Source organism: Trachurus trachurus, assembly GCF_905171665.1.
Source record: "Trachurus trachurus genome assembly, chromosome: 15".
Lineage (NCBI taxonomy): Eukaryota > Metazoa > Chordata > Actinopteri > Carangiformes > Carangidae > Trachurus > Trachurus trachurus.
Window position 1 is genome coordinate 6930125 of NC_139906.1, and position 23008 is coordinate 6953132.

General features: G+C 41.6%; 1 protein-coding gene across 1 annotated transcript in view; it reads left to right on the forward strand.

The window, feature by feature from the left end:
* Positions 1–3755: 3755 nt before the first annotated feature.
* Positions 3756–23008, forward strand: part of LOC310998615 (uncharacterized protein) — a 31282-nt gene continuing 12029 nt past the window's right edge. Inside the window, exons 1-9 of the mRNA XM_083988756.1 lie at positions 3756–3790; positions 3960–4069; positions 4497–4616; positions 5567–5790; positions 6032–7874; positions 8873–9046; positions 10029–10202; positions 11058–11234; positions 12108–12187. Coding sequence (XP_083844882.1) covers positions 3966–4069; positions 4497–4616; positions 5567–5790; positions 6032–7874; positions 8873–9046; positions 10029–10202; positions 11058–11234; positions 12108–12187 — 2896 coding nt within the window. The 5' untranslated portion in view covers positions 3756–3790; positions 3960–3965. The remainder of the gene's footprint in view (positions 3791–3959; positions 4070–4496; positions 4617–5566; positions 5791–6031; positions 7875–8872; positions 9047–10028; positions 10203–11057; positions 11235–12107; positions 12188–23008) is intronic.

The window sequence follows — 23008 nt, forward strand, 5'->3', positions numbered from 1 at the left end:
AACGGAAAAAATCCAGATGCCGTCAGTGTCCCACCTGAGCTGGATGTAAGGTTCTGGGCAGGCCAGTGTAATTCTGTACTGCTGTTGTTTCTCTATGGACTGTACTGTGATACTGCCTTAGGAACCTAACATCATAACATCATGATACTGCTCACTGAGGGAGAGGAGGAGGAGGAGGAGGAAAGAAGGAAGGCAGGAAGGAAACATGAGACGTCTTAAATGTAGGACTGCACACGTCTGCTCTGAAACAAGGAAGAAAACCAGATTTCACACTGTTTCAATCTATTTTCTTATGAGTTTTATTTGTCTTTCAATTAACCAGTTAATCTTTTAGTTTCTATAGACTGAGAGAAAATAATTTCCTTCCAAAGATATTCAATTTGAAATGATATAAAACACTGGTTTTCAGCAGTTTTGCTTCAGAAATAATTTTCTCTAATTGATTTTGTTTGTTTTGTGGATTTTAACTTTATGGACTAGGAATAGACACTCAAAGGTCAGATGAAAAAAAAAAGGAAAAAAAATAGCAGGCTCATTCTTAAAATTGTAACGGTTAATATAGATTTTTGTACTTGATTGTCATATCAACAACAGACGGCCATGTCTGTGTCTGTCCGATCCTCTGCTTCCTGCTAACGAACCAGTCAGTCGTGTTTTTATTATTGGGTCAAAACGTGTCTATACCTGTTGTGTCGTGTGTGTGAGCGAGTGTGTGTATATATAAATGTCCTTTATGGTCACAGGGTCTTGTGTATGTGTATGTGTGTGTGTGAAATGAAAGAGGGAATCCCTGAGAAGTAAAAACTAACGAGGGAGGAGGAGGAGGAGGGTTGAAAGGTTGAAACAAACAGAAACAGACGAGTGTAGTGTTGGTGGTGAGGTGAGGTGAGGGATGTTCAAGAGGACAATCATTCTGTGATGTTACACGGCGTTGCACGCTTCCCTCCCTCCCCCTCTATAGAAACTAACAGAAGACTGTTCTGGTTCTGGACCTGATGAAAAAAGGGGGAACTTTCCTTGTTGCCTCACGTCTCCTCTTTCTTCTCTTCTTCTTCTTCTTCCTCCTCCTCCTCCACCCATCCACACCCAGATACACCTGTCCTCCACCTGCCTCCCTGCAGTGCCAGTCGTTGTGCCCGTATCGCTAGTTTTTAAAACCTTTTAGCCTCACTCTGTGTGTGCGTGTGTGTGTGTGTGTTTTTGTGTGTTAGATTGTTAATACTGTGCCCCCCTCTCTTCACCCTAGCTCCCCCCTCCTCCCCCTCTCCCTCTCTCTCTCTGCTGGTCACAGTAACCTGCCTCCACCTTTCCTCCACCTGCTTGCTGTGTCTTCTGTGATACGACTTAAACTTACTACACAAAAAAAAGAAAGAAAAAAGCAACAACAACAACCTGCCGTTATCTCTCCCACCCCCTCAGCTCAGCTCGCCCTGCTTCCATTAACGTGCTCCATCCTAACTGCTACTGCTAACACTACACTGTTAAACATCTGGATTGTTGCACCAGCTCTTTGAGAGTTTGTGCAGAAAATCCTTTGCTCAGTTTTTTAGTAACCACTGGCTGCTGTCAGACCACTTTCACTAATTAAGACTTAAGAAATGTACAAATCTGTTATAATCTGGAGCGACGTCCAATCAACAGGTCAACTTTAAAAAATATAGTTGATTTTAGTCGTATGTGACTAAATTGGAAAATTAGTGAGCGTTCTCCATTAACACATAGGCTACCAACGTTTTTGGCTTTGTCTGTGCTTTTCTAATTGGTTTTGAACATATACTTAAATTTTACATAATTATATCAAGTAATTATAAAATATCTCATCTTTTCTAGAGAAATATTAAGTTAGCAAATGTTTTTTGTTGACTTAGTGCTACATTTTGTGCTATGGCACAAATGGGGTTGTTTTCTTCTTCTGAAGTATAATTGAAATATTGACAAATTTGCATCATAAATAAACAGAATTGTGATACGTCAGGTCCGATAAGTCGACCGTATTCAACATTACTCGAACTAAATGGATTATACTATACGTATTAGCAAACTGGCATTAGCTTAACTGCTGCTGCTTTTGGCAACAGCAGATTGCTACATAAAGCTGGTGTAACAGCTGGCCACTGGTTACTAACAACCTAAATAACTTGGCTGCTATTGAGCCGGATCAATAAGCACAAAATCAAGTATTGTTAGATAGAAAGAAAATTGCTAAATTAATTACACTTCAAAGTTACAACTTCCAAACCACAAAACAAACTGAGAACAAACTTTAATTTCATGTCCCAGTTTATCAGATTTACTGGAGCTGGGACGGCCAAACAAAAAAAAAAACCAAGCCAGGACTAAATAACCCAGCTTTCCCATGAGGCTTTGCTTGACGCTCATTGCTGTCCACACTCCCTCCTTTCTCCCTCATATTTCCTCCCTGCTGCCGTGTTACCTGTTGTGACAGAGTCCCCCCGTCCCCGACCCTGTTTGATCACAAAATGTCTGCTACGACCCAACCACCCGTCTCCAAACCGCAGTGGTCCTCTCCTCTCCTCCTGGTCGACAGTTTCATCTCCGCCATCTTGATTTGTTTTTTTTTCTGTTCTTGGTGGCCAAAACAAAAACATAAAACAAAAACGAGGAAATGTAATAATCATTGTTTGGTAACTGTTTTTAGTGCTATGTTTTTGGAGCGTTACGAGTATTTTCTAACATGTTACAATAAAAGATTGTAGTGTACAAATTCACATTTATAAAATATATATATATAGATATATATGAGAAATGTATGTTCTAATGCAATAAAGAGAGATTAAGAATAACGAAACTTGTATTGATCTGATTATTATTGTTCTTATTTTATTATTTTTCCACGTTTATGTCTTTGCTCCTTCCTACAAAAACAATTATTTTTTCTGTCTTTGAAATCTTATTTAAAATTTTCAGTACTTCAGTCCCAAATAATAATAATAATAATACTTTCCTGGATCCTCATCAGTCATGCAATTTGAAAATGTACTTCATGGCAATTTACAATTGAATATGCAAAGTGGCAATGCAATCCTCTATAAAGTTTTAATAAAGGAATTATGTAATTAATCAGATGTCATATTGCCATTTTGTTCCTGAAACCATTACTCAAATAGCAATACATTTTGCCCACTTATTGCATTGCGTTTTGCCACAGGGGTTATCTGAACCAAAACTAAATTTGAGAATGCAAACTGTCAGTTCTTCCTTCCTGTGTGGCCGCATGGTATTGGGTAATACAGAAAGACAGTTACAGATTATTAAAACTTTATTGAGGATTGCATATTGAATTGTAAAGTGACAGGTAGACTCCATTTTAAAATTGCATGACAAAATTGCACATTAAATTGACATTTGGAGGGAGACTGAGGTCAGAGTCAGGTGAGTGTTAACACAACTTTGTCATTAATATTATTGTCATTATTATAGTGTATAGTTTCCTGGATCCTCATCAGTCATGCAATTTGAAAATGTACTTCATGGCAATTTACAATTCAATATGCAAAGTGGCAATGCAATCCTCTATAAAGTTTTAATAAAGGAATTATGTAATTAATCAGATGTCATATTGCCATTGTGTTACTGAACATTTACGCCATTTGAGTTCTCTCAGTTTCAGTTCTTCCTCTGTGGCTGTGTGGTATTGGGTAATACTACAGGAAGACAGTTGCAGTTTATTAAAACTTTGAAAGAGGAAGAGCCAGATGGAAGTGAAAGTGTTTCAGTGACTTGGCAGTCAGACTCGGAGCAGACGGAGGGAAACTGAAGTCAGAGTCAGGTGAGTGTTAACTTTTATTATTGTCATTGTTGGAGTGTGAGAGTGTGTGAGTTAGTTTGTCCCTGTGCACTTTGGCGGGAAGAAGAGTCAGAGTGAACTTCAGTCCACACAGACACACAGAAAAAGAGGAAAAAACAGGAAGTGAGGAGCAGAATTGTTATTTTAACAGGGTAACATGGAGGGAGATGGAGCAGAGTCCTTGTCCATGTCTTTGAAGAGTAACGGGACCAAAGATCATCCACCAGACCTCAGTCATGAACCTGGAGCCCCAGAGTCAAAGTAAGAGAGCTGACACAAACCTGTGAACGTCCAAACTGTGAGTTCAGTGTGTTGAGCTGCTGCACTCAACGTCACTGGAACAGGAAATAACATGAGTTTTAACAGTTTCACGTCTTCAATAGGAGCCAGTGAGTTTATTTTTACATGGTAGAACATAAATACAGATTTTGAAATACTTACATATATATATGAATATATTATCCCATGTTTGAGTAAAGTGCTGTTTACAATGAATTGAACAGGCTATGTTCAACTCAGCTAGGATGATAACGTTTAGTGCAACAGATCTGAGAGCTAAAGATAAACGTAACAACAACAATGTAATAGTTTGTCAAAACAGTGACGACTTACAGATGAAATTAACATCCACAAAATGAACAGTATATGCATTCCTCAATTTAGTTTTTGAACATGTTTGTGTTTGCAGAGGTCAGAACCACAGACTGAGAGCAGAGTCTCCAGGATCCATCTGTCTGTCTTTGAAGAGTGACTGGTCCAAAGAGCTTCCTGCAAACTTCAGTCGTGAACCTGGACCCTCAGAGTCACAGTAAGAGATTGTTTCTACTGTAACCAGTCATTAGACTCACGTTAAGGAAACAGAAACATGCACACACAAACACTTCATCAGATTTACTAAGTGTCCTCATGTTACTGTGTCCTCAGCCTCAGTGTGAACGTTGGTGCATCAACAAGAGCCCAATCAAACCTCCAGTTTCCACAGACGTATTCAGACAGGCCCACAATCAGCTGATCTCATGTCAACACCTGTGTGAGCTCCACCTGTCTGTAGAGCTGTCAGTGGACAGAAGGACAGAGAAGAAACACAGTGTCTCCATGCTGGAGGAGACACTTTAATGAGCCATACATCAGAGCCTTCAAACTGAAGCTATAGTAGAGATTAAAGCAGCAGATACATGATCAAGGTTTCCTGCCGTCTCTGACTGCCTGAGCTTCTACACAAGGTTCATGTGGAGCTTTGTTCACAACAGTGGGAGCTCAGGTGGAGCTGCTGAAGCTTCTGTCGTCAGCTTCAGTCTCCTCACACTGGTTATAAATCCAACACAAATGAATTAGAGCGACACAGCAGCGTATGGATGATGAGTTGATTAGTTAAAGCAGCAACACAACAATAAGCAGATAGGACTCAATATCAAACACATGATCAGTGTCTGAAAGAGTCACAGAAACAGCTTCTGAATCATTTCAGACATTTGGAGTAAAAAAAAAAGGATAAAACAACACAGCTCTAAAGAGACTCTAACAGGAGTTTTGTTTTAGAGTCAAGATTTTAGGTCAACAGATAAACAGAGACAGAAACCAGATCACTTCAAGACCAGATTTTCATTCAACTCATCTCTCTCCACTCTTCTTCTTCTACTTTCCCTCTCTCTCCTCCTCTTCTTACTGAAGCCTGCCCTCCTAAGGTGGTTAACAAATCAGAGCACAGATATGGAGCTGTGAGTGTGACATGTTAGTGACACAGAAATGTCTTGACAGGAGGAAGAGGAGTGGTGTCTCTGTGGACGAGCAGCTGTCCTGCTGTGGTCTCTGTCAGGACGTCCTGAAGGATCCAGTCTCCACCAGCTGTGGACACTGGTTCTGCAGACAGTGCTTCACCTCAGACTGGGACCAATCTGGTTCTTCAGGACCCCCCTCCTGTCCCCAGTGTGGACAAAGACCCAGAAGTAAAGGTGAGCTGCAGACAGCCAATCAGAGCAGCTGTGTACAAAATGAGACTGAACATCTGTCTGCTGATGTGGTCATTTCTGAAACCAGGACCTGTTGTTTTCTACAGAGTCATTGTTCCATCACACAGCACTGACATTTAAGATGATCATCAACACCACAACAATCAAACCTTTTCTTTGTTGTCTGTAGTTTTTCTGTAGCTGATGAAAATAATCAGATCAGATTGTCAGACTCTCTATCTTCAGTCTGACTCTGTCTCTTCTCTCTCAGCAGGTTGTGGTCTGCAGGAGGTTTTACATCAACATAAGATCAGTCTGAGGAGCAGATGTGAGCGAGTGACTGAAGGAACTGAGGCAACAGGAAGTGATACAGGAAGTGAAACCCTCTTCAACAGCATCTACACTGAGCTCTACATCACAGAGGGACAGAGTGAAGAGGTTAATACCCAACATGAGGTGAGACAGCTGGAGACAACATCCAAGAAGAAGACCCTCCATGACACTCCAATCAAGTGCAACGACATCTTTAAAGACTTAACTGTCCAACAGAGAGAGGACGTCTCTACAGTCTCACCTGTCCAACAGAAACCCATCAGACTGGTTTTGACCAACGGCGTCGCTGGCGTTGGAAAAACCTTCTTGGTGCAGAAGTTCACTCTGGACTGGGCCGAGGGCTTGGAGAACCAAGATGTCGATCTACTGCTTCTGCTTTCGTTCAGGGAGCTGAACCTGATCAGAGATCAGCAGTTCAGTCTTCTCAGGCTGCTCCATGTTTTCCATCCAACATTAGAGAAGGTCACAGCAGAGCAGCTGGCTGTCTGTAAACTTCTCTTCATCTTTGACGGCCTGGATGAAAGCCGACTGTCACTGGACTTCAGCAACAGGGAGGTTGTGTCTGATGTCACACAGACATCATCAGTCAACGTGCTACTGACAAACCTCATCCAGGGGAAACTGCTTCCCTCGGCTCTGGTCTGGATCACCTCCAGACCTGCAGCAGCCAATCACATCCCTCCTTCATGTGTTGACAGGGTAACAGAGGTCCGAGGCTTCACTGACGCCCAGATAGAGGAGTACTTCAGGAGGAGATCCAGTGATGAAGATCTGTCCAGAAGAATCATCTCACACATCAAGACGTCCAGGAGCCTCCACATCATGTGTCAAGTCCCGGTCTTCTGCTGGATCAGTGCTACAGTTCTGGAGTTCATGTTGACCACAGACCAGAGAGGAGAGCTGCCCAAGACCACGACTGACCTGTTCTCACACTTCCTGCTGGTCCAGACAAAGAGGAAGAAGAACAAGTACGGTGAAGGACATGAGACGAGTCCACAGGAGCTGATGGAGGCCGACAGGGAAGTTCTTCTGAAGCTGGGGAGGCTGGCGTTTGAACAGCTGGAGAAAGGAAACATCATGTTCTACCAAGAAGACCTGGAGCAGTGTGGTCTGGACGTCACAGAGGCCTTGGTGAACTCAGGACTCTGTACTGAGATCTTCAAAAGAGAGAGCGTGATCTTCCAGAAAACAGTCTTCTGCTTTGTTCATCTGAGTGTTCAGGAGTTTCTGGCTGCAGTCTACATGTTCCACTGTTTCACCAACAGGAACACACAGATCTTGATGAACTTCCTGGGAGGACAGTATCATGATTACTATTCAATTCTGGATGCCCTCCTGAAGACAGCTATGGAGAAATCCCTCAGCAGTAGAAACGGTCACCTGGACTTGTTTGTTCGCTTCCTTCATGGCCTCTCTCTGGAGTCCAACCAGAAGCTGTTAGGAGGTCTGCTGGGTCAGACAGACAACAGTCCAGAAACCATCCAGAGAGTCATCAACAACCTGAAGAAGATGAACAGTTATTCTACCTCTCCTGACAGAAGCATCAACATCTTGCACTGTCTGATGGAGATGAACGACCAGTCAGTTCATGAGGAGATACAACAGTTCATTAAGTCAGAGAACAGATCAGAGAAGAAACTCTCTGAGATTCAATGCTCAGCTCTGGCCTACATGCTGCAGATGTCAGAGCAGGTTCTGGACGAGTTTGACCTGGAGGAGTACAACACATCAGATCAGGGACGACTGAGACTGATCCCAGCTGTGAGGAACTGCAGAAAGGCTCGGTGAGTCCAGACATGATCATTACAATTATTGATCCGTAGTATAGTGAAGCTCAGATAAACATAGTTCTTAGAGCCTGTCTACACTAATATGTATTTAATTAATCCACATAAGTATTTTATCATTTCAGCGTTTCGGCCAGACAGAAACAGTATTTTTTGGAATCAAAATTTGAAAACCCTGCCCCAGCGTTTTCGTGACACCTAAAACGGGTCTTTTGTGAAACGATGATACCATGCCCCCAACTGCTCTGTAACCTGAGGCACACCTCTACACATAAACACCATGGATCTATTATACATCCATGGTTTAACACTCAATGGAAGTCATGTAACAACAGCTGACTACTGTCGTTCCCTTGGACAGTGCGGCTGAATCTCGCCCGTTAAATCATCATCGATCATCATGTTTGCACAGACACGACTCCCAGTCAAATTTTGATCCACTTACTGTATATATTTGGAGTTTGAGTGAGGAAACTTTCCCGCTTCTTCTCTGTTGTTGATGTTTATGTGTGGTAGGGCTACAGCGCCACACACGCTCCACACGGGCCTGGTGGATGTTCTACAGCGTAGTTTTTTTATTTTGACTTTCTAGTTTTATTAAAACCAGAAACTGATTACAGCAGCTGCTTTCTAGCTTTTCTTGAAATTCTGTAGATGCCCAGATCACCACCAAACATTTCGTTTCTGCAAATTCTGTTTCTCCATGTTGTCAGTCTCCTCCTTCCTGTCGTCTTCACAGGCTAGAATATGACAAGTCCGCTATCACTTTGCAAGGAAAAAACAACTATTTTTTGGTTTTTCGGTCTGAACATGCCAGCCATGTTTCATGTCAAACTGAGACAGAGAATTTGAGCTGAACCTCAGATGTTCATCACATCATCACATCCTGTGGGATGCCCTGTGGGGCGGTGTGTGGTGCAGTGGTTAAAAAAAAAAGTTTTACTATAGTCTAAAGCTGATTTTATTCTGACACATTTTATTTTCTCTCTTCACAGACTTGGCCATTGTCAACTCTCAGAGAGTCACTGTGAAGTTGTGGCCTCAGCTCTGAAGTCCAGCCCCTCCCACTTGACAGAACTGGACCTGAGTGAAAACGACCTGCAGGATTCAGCAGTGAAGGCTCTGTGTGCTGGACTGGAGAGTCCAAACTGTAGACTGGAGACTCTGAGGTGAGTTCACTGACTGGACCTGTTGGAGTCTGTCTCCACTTTGTCCTCACAGGTGGAGCTGGTAGAGTTTAAGAGGCGGAGTCACTATGTCTGTGTTGAAGCAACAGCAGCTTCTCATGAATGTTAATGAGCTGTTTTCTCTCTCTGTACGTGGCTGTTTTGTTTTTTAAGCACCTTTTCAGATTACAGAACAATTAAAGGAATATTTCACCCAAAATTCAAATTTCCGTGCCTTCTTGGAGTTACAGCGGGGTCCGTGCAGCACTTCATGTCCATATGACAGGGCTCACTTTTCTTCGCCCAAAAAGACACACCAAAAAACATCCAAATAACTTCATGCTGCTCGTCTGTAATGTCCCTCTCTGGGAGCTTCCGCTACAAACAAGCTTAAAATATAGACTTATTACATTTTTTTCTGAACAATTTCTCATGTAGGGGCTTCAATACAAGTATGCGGTGCTGCGCAGACCCCCCCCCTGTAACTCCAAGAAGGCACGGATGACTCTGAAACTTCTCCCAACCCTTAATCGACACGAGGGTAAGTAGAAAATGAGTGAAATTTGAATTTTGGGTGAACCATCCCTTTAACATTTTACAGCAAATAAAGTACGCCAAACCACTCCTCACAAGACTAATTAATTATTAATTTAAAAAATAAATAGGCTAAATAAAATAATGAAAATAGAAAAAAGATCTAACTATACAGTATGTAGATGCACACTCACACATAGATATACATAGTATATATTAAGAGGCAGAGTCACTACATCTGTGCTGAAGCAGCAGCAGCTTCTCATGGATATTAATGAGCTGTTTTCTCTCTGTGACTGTTTAACCTGCTTCCTGTTGCTTCAGCTGTTGGACTTTTATTTTCTAAACTTGTTTTTTCTGAAGCTTCTTCAGCTCTAAACACATGATGAAACACTGAACGCTGTCAACAAGGAACTTTGTCCTAATCTCACTTCTTTTATTCTTTTTTCAGATTGGAGGGCTGCAGTTTGTCAGAGATCAGCTGGTCTTCTCTTTGCTCAGCTCTGAAGTCCAACCCCTCCCACCTGAGACACCTGGACCTGAGCTCCAACGACCTGCAGGATTCAGGAGTGAAGGACCTGAGTGGTTTTCTGGAGAGTCCAGACTGTAGACTGGAGACTCTGAGGTCAGACTCTGTTTTATTTCTGTGTTCAGATGAATGTGATGTGAAAGTTGTGTTGACACTGAGCTGCAGACATGAGGCTGATATACTGATCCACACTGAGGGTCGTCATGGTGACGTGTGTTTTCTTCTTCTCTGGTTTTAGTCCAGTCACTGTTTCTCTTCACATTTCTCCCCATCTACAGAAACACATGTAATGTGTCAGACAATAACTGATCTATAATCAATAGGCTGGTGGGTCCACCTCTTTCCTGAGGCTCTGTGATGTTTGTACTGAAATATTCAAAGCCAACATCCCATAATAAGCTGCTGTGTGTCTGCTGGTTTCAGCACTTTGAAGAAGTTTGAGCAGGTTAAATCTGTGAGTCAGCAGGCTTTTCTGTCTCTGAGCTTCATCAGCTGCTTCATTCAACATGTGTTTCTACATGTTTCATGGCAACAGAGTTCAGCTTCTCTTGTTTGTTGTCTTTGAAAACTTGAGCATCGTCAGTAAATCTCTGATAAATGTGGCTGCACGGTTACACCCCGCCTTTTCGAAACCCCGCTTTTTCGAAAATAGACTTCCATTCATCGTAATAGCGGGGTTTTCTATTTTTTCTAAAGGCCCCGCTATTCAGAAGACGGAGAGGCAGAGTCACTACGTCTGAGTTGAAGCAGCAGCAGCTTCTCATGAATATTAAGGAGCTGTTTTCTCTCTATGTGACTGTTTAACCTGCTTCCTGTTGCTTCAGCTGTTTGACTTTCATTTTCTGAACTTGTTCTTTCTGAAGCTTCTTAAGCTCTGAACAGATGATGAAACACTGAACGCTGTCAACAAGGAACTTTGTCCTCAACTCACTTCTTTTATTCTTTATTCAGATTGTGGAGCTGCAGGTTGTCAGAGATCAGCTGTTCTTCTCTGGTCCAAGCTCTGAAGTCCAACCCCTCCCACCTGAGACACCTGGACCTGAGCTACAACACCAACCTGCAGGATTCAGCAGTGAAGGATCTGAGTGGTTTTCTGGAGAGTCCAGAGTGTAGACTGGAGACTCTGAGGTCAGACTCTGTTTTATTTCTGTGCTCAGATGAACGTGATATAAGAGTTGTGTTGACACTGAGCTGCAGACATGAGGCTGATATTATACTGATCCACACTGACGGTCGTCATGGTGACGTGTGTTTTCTTCTTCTCTGGTTTTAGTCCAGTCACTGTTTCTTAGGGGTGTCCTTGACTAAGGATTTTCAGGTGTCAGAAATATACTAAAAGGCATAAATCTGGTGCACTACTTCAATTTTCAGTTTTTTTTTTCACTGTTTGTTATTTTGCAGCTTTATGTTAAAATAAAAAATAAAAAATCCCCCATCAATCTACACTCACCACCCCAGCATGTCAGAGCAAAGCATCTGAATACTTGTTCAGCTGATATTTAAGTTTTTCTTTTTTAATTAATTTGCAAAAAAAATGAGAAAAAAGTTTTAACATAAAGCTGAAAATTAACAAATAGTGAAAACTTGAAGGGGTACTGTCCATACCCACTGTATCTATCTATTCTCATTATTTTTAAACTGACCAGGATCCAATTGTCTCTGTAGCTAACATCAGATACCTCACCTTTCATCTCTGTATACACGCACACACCTACCTACCTGTATTTATTTAGGCTGTCTATAAGATTTATCATGTCACTGTGCTTTTCATATAATGTTAAGAGAAGAACGGGCAGTGTACCACTATCATCACCTCTCCTTGATGTCACAGTTTACTGCGAAGAGCTGTTGTCTCTCTGTATGTGACTGTTTAACCTGTTTCCTGTTGCTTCAGCTGTTTGACTTTCATTTTCTGAACTCTTTCTTTCTTTCTTTCTTTCTTTCTGAAGCCAATTCAACAAGGAACTTTGTCCTCAACTCACTCCTTTATTCTTTATTCAGATTGTGGAACTGCAGTTTGTCAGAGATCAGCTGTTCTTCTCTGGTCTCAGCTCTGAAGTCCAACCCCTCCCACCTGAGACACCTGGACCTGAGAGGAAACAACCTGAACTCTACAGACCTGCAGCAGCTTCATGATCTTGTGAAGAGTCCAGACTTTCGACTGGAGACATAGGAGTTTGATCTGTAGCTGTTTCCACAGCTGATGATTGTGGAAGTAAAATAGAAAAAGAGTTTGTGACTCATCACCTCCCTTAAACTTCTGCTTCTTCTCTACAGACCAGAGAGAGAGAGAGGACTGATCTCGATCTAAATGTAATAATCATTTGCTAACTGTTTTTAGTGCTATGGTTTTTGGAGCATTGCGGGTATTTTAACAGATTGTCGTGTACAAATTCACATTTATATATAGACATGAAACATGTATGATCTAATGCAACAAAGAGAGATTAAGCATTATGAAACTTGTATTGATGTGATTATGATTTATCATGAGGAGGGGGGGAGACTCCCCCCCTCCTTGGAGTTGAGTAAATCTGGCATGGGGTTGGACGTTTCTGTAGAGTTTGGCGAGTTTTCGCCCATTAGAAGTATGATTCCTTGGAATAGTCTGTAGTCTACATAGTCTGTAGTTTCAACCTCTTTCATCTCCACATAGAAGCAACATGGGAAACCTAAGCCGCCTGTGAGACCCCCCACCCCTCCCCACCCCTATTCTCACTGATTTTATAGGAAGATTATAAAAACCACTGCTGGGATTAAACATTGACATTATCCCACCAAGAATTGATTTATAAACTCTTCACTGCTGTGATTAAATATTGGGGTTAGTCCACCAATTTCTTTTTCTGAACTCTTCCTTAGTTTAAAAAAATAGTGTAGGAAATTAATATTTTCTTTGCATTATTCAAGGTCTGAAAACACATTTTGACCAGTTGTCATTTTCTGCAAATAAAACAAAACTGTTAATTATACTCAAACACAGACCTATGAATCGTAAAACCAGCGAAAATGATTATTTTGAAGTGGACTCTCAATTTTTTCCAGAGGGTGAATAGAGATGCCTGTTTAAGATGACTCTCCAGTTAACCCTGTAACTAACACAGCATCAGCTGTAAACCAGCCACTAAAGTAGCTCATGTTGTCTTCCCCGTTGTTTTTGCTGCCGCACAGTCGGTTATGCTAAGAAATGATGACGATGCTGGACATAAGAGTCCTACAGTTGAGTTAGCTCTTTTCTAAGCGACCATCATATTCTGTTTTTCATGGATGGAGCATGTGACAGTAAAGGAGGTGAAGAAGTGACCACAACATGCGACGGTGGTAAATGAGCCAGATTTTTAGACCAATGATGTTTTTGCGAGAACTTGGCATGTGCCTTAGCCCGCTGAGCTACCAGGGCACCACAAGAAATGAGATTTTAATGAGATTTTAACATTTTTTAACAAGTTATTTTCCCCAAATCTTTATTCTCTGCCCCCTCCCACCCACCCATACCCCCGTCCCTTCCTCATTGCTTCCTGATTTGAATGTTCGGTGAATCTTTTAACAGCAGGAAAACAAGCAACAACACACAGTTTTGGAAATCAAATAACAGGAGGCTTTAAAAAAATAAATAACGAAATAAATAAAAACAAAACAAACGGAAAAAATCCAGATGCCGTCAGTGTCCCACCTGAGCTGGATGTAAGGTTCTGGGCAGGCCAGTGTAATTCTGTACTGCTGTTGTTTCTCTATGGACTGTACTGTGATACTGCCTTAGGAACCTAACATCATAACATCATGATACTGCTCACTGAGGGAGAGGAGGAGGAGGAGGAGGAAGAGGAGGAGGAGGAGGAGGAGGAGGAGGAGGAGGAGGAGGAAGGAAGGAAGGAAGGAAGGAAGGAAGGAAGGAAGGAAGGAAGGAAGGAAGGAAGGAAGGATGGAAGGAAGGAAACATGAGACGTCTTAAATGTAGGACTGCACACGTCTGCTCTGAAACGAGGAAGAAAACCAGGATTTCACACTTTTTCAATCTATTTTCTTATGAGTTTTATTTGTCTTTCAATTAACCAGTTAATCTTTTGGTTTCTGTAGACTGAGAGAAAATAATTTCCTTCCAAAGATATTCAATTTGAAATGATATAAAACACTGGTTTTCAGCAGTTTCGCTTCAACAATTAATCAGAAATAATTTTCTCTAATTGATTTTGTTTGTTTTGTGGATTTGAACTTTATGGACTAGGAATTGACACTCAAAGGTCAGATGAAAAAAAAAGCAGGCTCATTCTTAAAATTGTAATGGTTAATATAGATTTTTGTACTTGATTGTCATATCAACAACAGACGGCCATGTCTGTGTCTGTCCGATCCTCTGCTTCCTGCTAACGAACCAGTCAGTCGTGTTTTTATTATTGGGTCAAAACGTGTCTACCTGTTGTGTCGTGAGTGTGAGCGAGTGTGTGTATGTGTGTGTATATATATATAAATGTCCTTTATGGTCACAGGGTTTTGTGTATGTGTGTGTGTGAAATGAAAGAGGGAATCCCTGAGAAGTAAAAACTAACGAGGGAGGAGGAGGAGGAGGGTTGAAAGGTTGAAACAAACAGAAACAGACGAGTGTAGTGTTGGTGGTGAGGTGAGGTGAGGGACGTTCAAGAGGACAATCATTCTGTGATGTTACGCGGTGTTGCACGCTTCCCTCTCTCCCCCCGTCCTCCTCTGATCTGCTAATAGAAACTAACAGACGACTGTTCTGGTTCTGGACCTGATGAAAAAACTTTCCTTGTTGCCTCACGTCTCCTCTTTCTTCTCTTCTTCCTCTTCCTCCTCCTCCTCCACCCATCCACACCCAGATACACCTGTCCTCCACCTGCCTCCCTGCAGTGCCAGTCGTTGTGCCCGTATCGCTAGTTTTTAAAACCTTTTAGCCTCACTCTGTGTGTGCGTGTGTGTGTGTGTTTTTGTGTGTTAGATTGTTAATACTGTGCCCCCCTCTCTTCACCCTAGCTCCCCCCTCCTCCGTCTCCCTCTCTGCTGGTCACAGTAACCTGCCTCCACCTTTCCTCCACCTGCTTGCTGTGTCTTCTGTGATACGACTTAAACTTACTACACAAAAAAAAATGAAAGAAAAAAGCAACAACAACAACCTGCCGTTATCTCTCCCACCCCCTCAGCTCACCTCGCCCTGCTTCCATCAACGTGCTCCATCCTAACTGCTACTGCTAACACTACACTGTTAAACATCTGGATTGTTGCACCAGCTCTTTGAGAGTTTGTGCAGAAAATCCTTTGCTCAGTTTTTAGTAACCACTGGCTGCTGTCAGACCACTTTCACTAATTAAGACTTCAGAAATAAATCTGTTATAATCTGGAGTGACGTCCAATCAAAAGAGTTCAACTTTTTTTTAAATAGTTAATTTTAGTCGTATTGTCAATAAATGGGGAAATTAGTAAGCGTCCTCCATGAATACCAAAGTTTTTGGCCTTGTCCATGCTCTAATTTGTTTTGAACATATACTTAAATTTTTACATAATTTTTAGTAATTATAAAATATCTAATCTTTTCTGGGGAAATATTAAGTTAGCAAATGTTTTTTGTTCACTTAGCCCAATGTTAGCGCTACATTTTGCACTATGGCACAAATGGCGTTATTTTCTTCTTAAGTATAATTGAAATATTGACAAATTTGCATCATAAATAAACAGAATTGTGATATGTCATGTCAGATATGTCGACCGTATTCAACATTACTCGATCTAAATGGATTATACGTATTAGCAAACTGGCATTAGCTTAACTGCCAAATTGATAGTCGAACACGTTAAATTAGCCCTGTCTAATTCTCCACTTTTTAAAACTTTACCATACAACACTAAGTTTACAGCTGGCCATTGGTTACTAATGAGGTACAGAACATGGCTGCTATTGGGCCGGATCAATAAGCACAAAATCAAGTATTGTTAGATAGAACGAAAATTGCTAAATTAATTACACTTAAAAGTTACAACTTCCAAACCACAAAACAAACTGAGAAGAAACTCTTATTTCGTGTCCCAGTTTATCAGATTCACTAGAGCTGGGATGATCAAACAAAAAAACCAAGCCAGGACTAAATAACCCAGCTTTCCCATGAGGCTTTGCTTGACGCTCATTGCTGTCCACACTCCCTCCTTTCTCCCTCATATTTCCTCCCCGCTGTCGTGTTACCTGTTGTGACAGAGTCCCCCCGTCCCCGACCCCGTTTGATCACAAAATGTCTGCTACTACAAACCCGCGACGACCCAACCACCCGTCTCCAAACCGCAGTGGTCCTCTCCTCTCCTCCTGGTCGACAGTTTCATCTCCGCCATCTTGATTTGTTTTTTTTCTGTTCTTGGTGGCCAAAACAAAAACATAAAACAAAAACGAGGAAATGTAATAATCATTGTTTGGTAACTGTTTTTAGTGCTATGTTTTTGGAGCGTTACGAGTATTTTCTAACATGTTACAATAAAAGATTGTAGTGTACAAATTCACATTTATAAAATATATATATATAGATATATATGAGAAATGTATGTTCTAATGCAATAAAGAGAGATTAAGAATAATGAAACTTGTATTGATCTGATTATTATTGTTCTTACTTGTATTTTTCCATGTTTGTATCTTTGCTCCTTCCTGCAAAAACATTTATTTTTTTCTGTCTTTGAAATCTAATTTAAAATCTTCAGTACTTCAGTCCCCAATAATAATAACAATCCTGATTCAGATAGATCCAGATTCCTGGATCCTCATCAGTCATGCAATTTGAAAATCTACTTCATGGAAATTTAAAATTCAATATGCAAAGTAGCAGTGCATTGAATTAATTAATTAAAATTGAATTAATCCGATGTCATATTGCCATTGTGTTCCTGAACCACAAATGACAATGCATTTTGCCCGTTTATTGCATTGCATTTTGTCACATGGGTTATCTGAACCAAAACAAAATTTGAGAATGCAAACTGTCAGTTCTTCCTTCCTCTGTGGTCGTGTGGTATTGGGTAATGCAGGTAGACAGTTACAGATTATTAAAACTTTATTGAGGATTGCATGTTAAATTGACAAGTAGACTTAATTTTAAAATTGCATGGCAAAATTGCACATTGAATTGCCATTTAATAAAATGCATTGCCATCTGAATAAAGGTGCAGATACACTCCTGACAATGATTATTCACTTTCATCTTATTTCACTCAGTCCTCATAATCAGTAGTCTGGTTGTGTGTGTGTGTGTTCTTGTACTTACTACGTTGTGAGGACCGGCAAGAGATTTTAACCAACAGAGTGAGGACATTTTTGTCGGTCCTCACTTTTTCCAAGGGCTGTTTGAGGGTTAAGACTTAAGTAATGGTTAGGCATTTGTTTTGGATGGTTAAGGTTAGTGGGTGTCCTCACAAAGATAGCATTACAGTGATGTGTGTGTGTGTGTGTGTGTGTGTGTGTGTGTGTGTGTGTGTGCGTGCGTGTGTGGGTGGAGCAGGATGAGCCAGTTTGAAAATGAAAGTGTTTAGGTGAGTTCTGACGCCATTTTACGGCAGTCAGACTCGGAGCAGACAGAGGGAGACTGGGGTCAGAGTCAGGTGAGTGTTAACACAACTTTATCATTAATATTATTGTCATTATTATAGTGTGAGAGTGTGTGTGTCAGTTTGTTCCTGTGGACTGTAGAGGGAAGAAGAGTCACAGTGAACTTCAGTCCACACAGAGACACTGAGAGAAGAGGAGAAAAATAACAGGAAGTGAGGAGCTGAATTGTTGTTTTAACAGGTTAACATGGAGGAAGATGAAGCAGAGTTCGTGTCCATGTCTATGAAGAGTAACTGGACCAAAGATCGTCCACCAGACCTCAGTCGTGAACCTGGAGCCTCAGAGTCAGAGTAAGAGAGCTGCTAAACCTGTGAACGTCTCTGGGTCCAGTGTGTTGAGCTGCTGCAGTCAACGTCACTGGAACAGGAAATAACAATAATTTTTTAACAGTTTACATCTCCAATAGGAGCCAGTGAGTTTATTTTTACATGGTAGAACATAAATATAGATATTGAAATAATGACATACTATAGTTATTATAGTTGGGTCATTTACAGAAGTTCCGTGACCGTGGAGAGCGAAGGTTCGTTTCTCACTGGATTTGTTATCTATGAAGGTTAAATAGAAAATTTAGCTAGGGTGCCCCGCCCAAAAATGTGGGGAACATTTTTGAGAGCCCTAAATCCAAAATGGCTACCGTCCGCCAAGCGGGAAATGATCTTTTCAATGGTTTGGCCCACAGTGCTGCATAATACATGGTTTCTATGACTATTTGGGTCAAGAAGTTCATAAATGATGTAGATTTATTGATTTGACCTATTTTTGACCTTCAAATTCAAGATGGACGCCAAATTTTGGCCCTTTAAATGGCCATTTTTCAAAATCATCATAGAGCCTCAATATTAGGCTCAAATGAAAGCTCTGCTCATACTGAGTTCAGTTTAGGACAGTAAAATTACAAGTAGGCCACACAGAAGTCATCTCAAAGGTAAAAAAGATCCAGGTTTGTGGTGAGAAACAAACTTTGCTGATGTCCTTTTCCATTAGTTACCTGAACTGTGTTGGTCAGTGGTCCCATCAATTCATTATGAACCAGGAAATCATTTTACACTTCTCAATAGCATAAAATATCTCTAAAGTTGTTTTCTGCAGTGATTCCCAAATCAGTCAGCCCCAATTCCTCAAAGTGTGTCAGCTAGGAATTTTCCAATGACATTAGCGTGTGGAAACTTAAAGAGTGGGTAAACATGTAAAAAGCGTTTTTGCCATTCATAATGTCATTGTGGAGCTAGGCCTCAGAGGCTGTTTCAACATCTCTGTGTTCAGGATTTAATTGGTGGTCTGAAATTAGGGCTGCATTATGTAACGACAGTGTAAGTGTATGCTCATGTCATACTATATATTGCAATTAACTCATTGAGTGCCAGCCCTTTTATAAAATGGTCAGTGCCATGTGCCAGCGTTTCGGGGCATTTTGAGTAATATTTTAAGACCAAGAGAATATTTTGTATTATGACTCTGAAAACACAAAATAGCTCAAAGGAAAGAGGAGACTCTCTATTTAACTAGGGAAAAACCATTTGTTTGTACCTTGTTCCATTCTTAATGTATCTTAAGTTGAATAGAGCCTGGTTGCACCAAAAAGACCACTTTTTTTCTAGAAAGCTGAGAAAAATGTATTTTTGTGAAAGAGAGTCTCTCAAGACAAACAGTGATTTATCCGTTTTAATTTTGGCTTCAGAAACATGTAAGACATCTGAAAATTTCATTTCACATGTTTTTTCATTGTACAAAAAAAAAAAAAAACTAAAATACAACAAGTAGGAGTCCTACTATGCAGAGTGATGCCTGCTCTCCTACTCCTCCTGCAGTTGCTGCCCCCTCACCCTCTCCTAACCCCCTCCTCCCCCCTCCCCTCACCCCCTCTCTGCCCCTCCCCTCTCCTACTTCTCCTCCTGCTGCTTCCCCTCGTCTCTGAAGGAGGGAGGGAGACGTCATGGCGTCTTCAGCCTCTCTGCTGGACGCGGCCGCGGCAGCGACGCACCGCGCTGATCTCTCGGTTCGTCGTCACGACGTCGGTTTACAGCAACTGGTGAAACTGACTCCGCGATCCGCTTTCGCTTCGGCATTTCGGTGCTGATCATCTAGATCAGTTTACCTTTCCTGCCTCCTCCGATCACTTCATGCTGGAGCTATGCTAATAGCATCCGTGGCTAAGCTTTCCTCCAGCTCCACGTTACACTTGTTCCAGGCTCTGCCCGTCGTTTTCCTCTAGAAACAGAAACTTTTCCCAACTTTTTTATCTCTGTACCGATCGCACTCGTCTTCTCCTTCCTCTTCACTTCTTGCTCTGATCTACAGTCTTCTTCGTTCTACACATCCCAGAAGCCCCAAAATTACTCACAGTGTGCGCAACAGCGTCCCCATTTACCAGCCGCAGAAAACTGCATTTGACGTATATATACGTCAATGGCACTCAAGCGTTGGATTTTGATTGACGTATATATACGTCAATGGCACTCAATGAGTTAAATGACGTAAGTTAGTAAGTGACCGATTTTGTTGACGGTGCAAATCCATAATATGTCATGCTTGTGTAACATCACCGCTAGCTAATTGCTTTGCATGTAATCATGACATATTGGCATCATTCCATAGGCGGAGTCAATCTAACAGCTCAATGATAATCCACAACCAGGTAATATTTTATGTGCACCAATAGGTGGTGTGCAGTCACATGATTCCGATGACGCGTGAAGTTCAGATGGGGGGCAGGAAGTGGAGAACGGTGATTGGAAATTAATGGAAAGCGAGTACTCAAAAGTGTTGGGTAAGCCTGCAAGTAGCAGGTATTGTCTAAAAATAGAAAAAGATATCGGATGTGATCCATACACACTGAGGAAACGTGAAAAAAAAGGCCAGAGTGGAGAGACTGGACTGGAGCAAAAACCAACCGCCCCGCTTTCATCTGTGGGGTGTTTGCAGCTCGGAGCCGATCAGGAAGGGGGGAGGATCGGGCGGAGGATCGGACGGACGGTGGGTCGGTAAGACGGCTGAGGCAGACGGGGCGTCTCAGACTTGTGGCGCATCATTGAAAAGTTGCATCTGCCTCGGTCGTCTTATGACACCTCTTCCTCCGCCGTCAGGCGGTGAACGGCCCCGAGCTGTGAACACCACACGGCTGGTGGGAATTACATGCCATGTTTCAGTCACGTAATTGAGATAATAACTTCTTTCTCCCTCAAAGTTGTTATTATTTTGTTTTTCCCGGTTTGACTGGTTTGTACAGCCGTAGCAGCGCAAAACTTGGGCATTTTCCAACCGTTATCCTGTCGGCAAAACACTTCCTGCCATCCCATCCCATCTGCAGTTGTGACGTTCCATGTGACGTCACCTGCAAACCACCTATGTAGCTATGGCAAGGAGTTATAGACTGGGGTTTTATGTTTGTTTGCAATGTCAAACATGGTCACATTTCTTCACAACTAAAGCTAATCCATAGCTGGTATTATCCGTCACAACAGATAATACTGTAAATGGGTGGGAGTGACTGAGTGAGGATGAGGAGGATTTCTTTTATTGCGGTGATATTGGTGATATTGATCAGGCCCGTGGGGCCCCTCTGTGTGGAGCATGTTCCCCCTGTGCATGTGGGTTCTCTCTGGGTACTCTGGCTTCCTCCCACAGACCAAAGACATGCAGGTGAGGTTAATTGGTGACTCTAACTCTGATAGGTGTGAGTGTGAACGGTTGTTAACCCTGCGATAGACTGGCGACCTGTCCAGGGTGTACCATGCCTGAAGGCTCCAGCTCACCTGCAACCTTAGTGCAGGATAAGCAGTCTAGAGAATGAATGAATGAATGAATGAATGAATGAATGAATGAATATTGGTCAGGGGCAGGGGCGGACAGGCCATCTGTGTATTCTGCAGAATCGCAGAACTACCGGTAGTCCAGGACAGCCAGCGGCCGGCACACAGTCACCGTTTTTTTTTTTTTTTTTTTGTGATCTACCTGTTGACCCTTAAGCCACTTGTGATTGTTTAGTTATGCTTGCAGACAGAGCCGGCCCAAAGCATAAGCAAACTTTAACACCTGCTTAGGGCCCCGTGCCCACTGGGACCCCAAAAAACAATTCACTTTTTAAAATCTGTAGTGCGTAACTTCTGTCGATCCCTACAGAAATCCTGCATAATTACAATTACCCTTAGTTGTTGTTGTTGCACTTCAAGTTGTTGTTGCACATTTGTGCACTTGTGCAGTTTATTTTAAACCAAAGATTAAAAAGCAGATGACGTGTTTACAGCAAATGCATTGTTTATTGGTTTATTTTGTTACTTTTTGTAGGCCTATTTCATAGCATCACACTTGAGTACTATATCATTTGAATGTTAAGTGTAAATCAACCCCAGGCTGCACATTCAGCTGAATTTGGTACCATTTCTGATTTAAAAAAAAAAAACATAGGCTAGATGTGTAAAAAGAAGGCAGGCTAGGATGATGATTCGTAATGACTGATTAGAAAAATTAAATAAGTTTGTAGTAGGTGTGTAAATAATCAATAATCAGTATTATTGGCAGTAATAGCAGGCCCCAAATTAAAATTTTGCTTGGAGGGCTTGTGTGCAAAGTTTATCCCCGTATTGATTGAAACCCGATGTGGCCCGACAAGCCGCTCGACTCACTAGCTTTGGTTGAGTGTGGTATTATTAAAGAGTAAGGTAAGCTTTGTTGAATCACTGCAGAAGACAACTTTAGAAATATTTTATGCTATTGAGAAGTGTAAAATGATTTCCTGGTTCATAATGAATTGATGGGACCACTGACCAACACAGTTCAGGTAACTAATGGAAAAGGACATCAGCAAAGTTTGTTTCTCACCACAAACCTTGATCTTTTTGACCTTTGAGATGACTTCTGTGTGGCCTACTTGTAATTTTACTGTCCTAAACTGAACTCAGTATGAGCAGAGCTTTCATTTGAGCCTAATATTGAGGCTCTATGACGATTTTGAAAAATGGCCATTTAAAGGGCCAAAAATTGGCATCCATCTTAAATTTGAAGGTCAAAACTAGGTCAAATCAATAAATCTACATAATTTATGAACTTCTTGACCCAAATAGTCATAGAAACCATGTATTATGCAGCACTGTGGGCCAAACCATTGAAAAGATAATTTCCAGCTTGGCGGACGGTAGCCATTTTGGATTTAGGGCTCTCAAAAATTTTCCCCACATTTTTGGGCGGGGCACCCTAGCTAAATTTTCTATTTAACCTTCATAGATAACAAATCCAGTGAGAAACGAACCTTCGCTCTCCACGGTCACGGAACTTCTGTAAATGACCCAACTATTATGGAAAATAT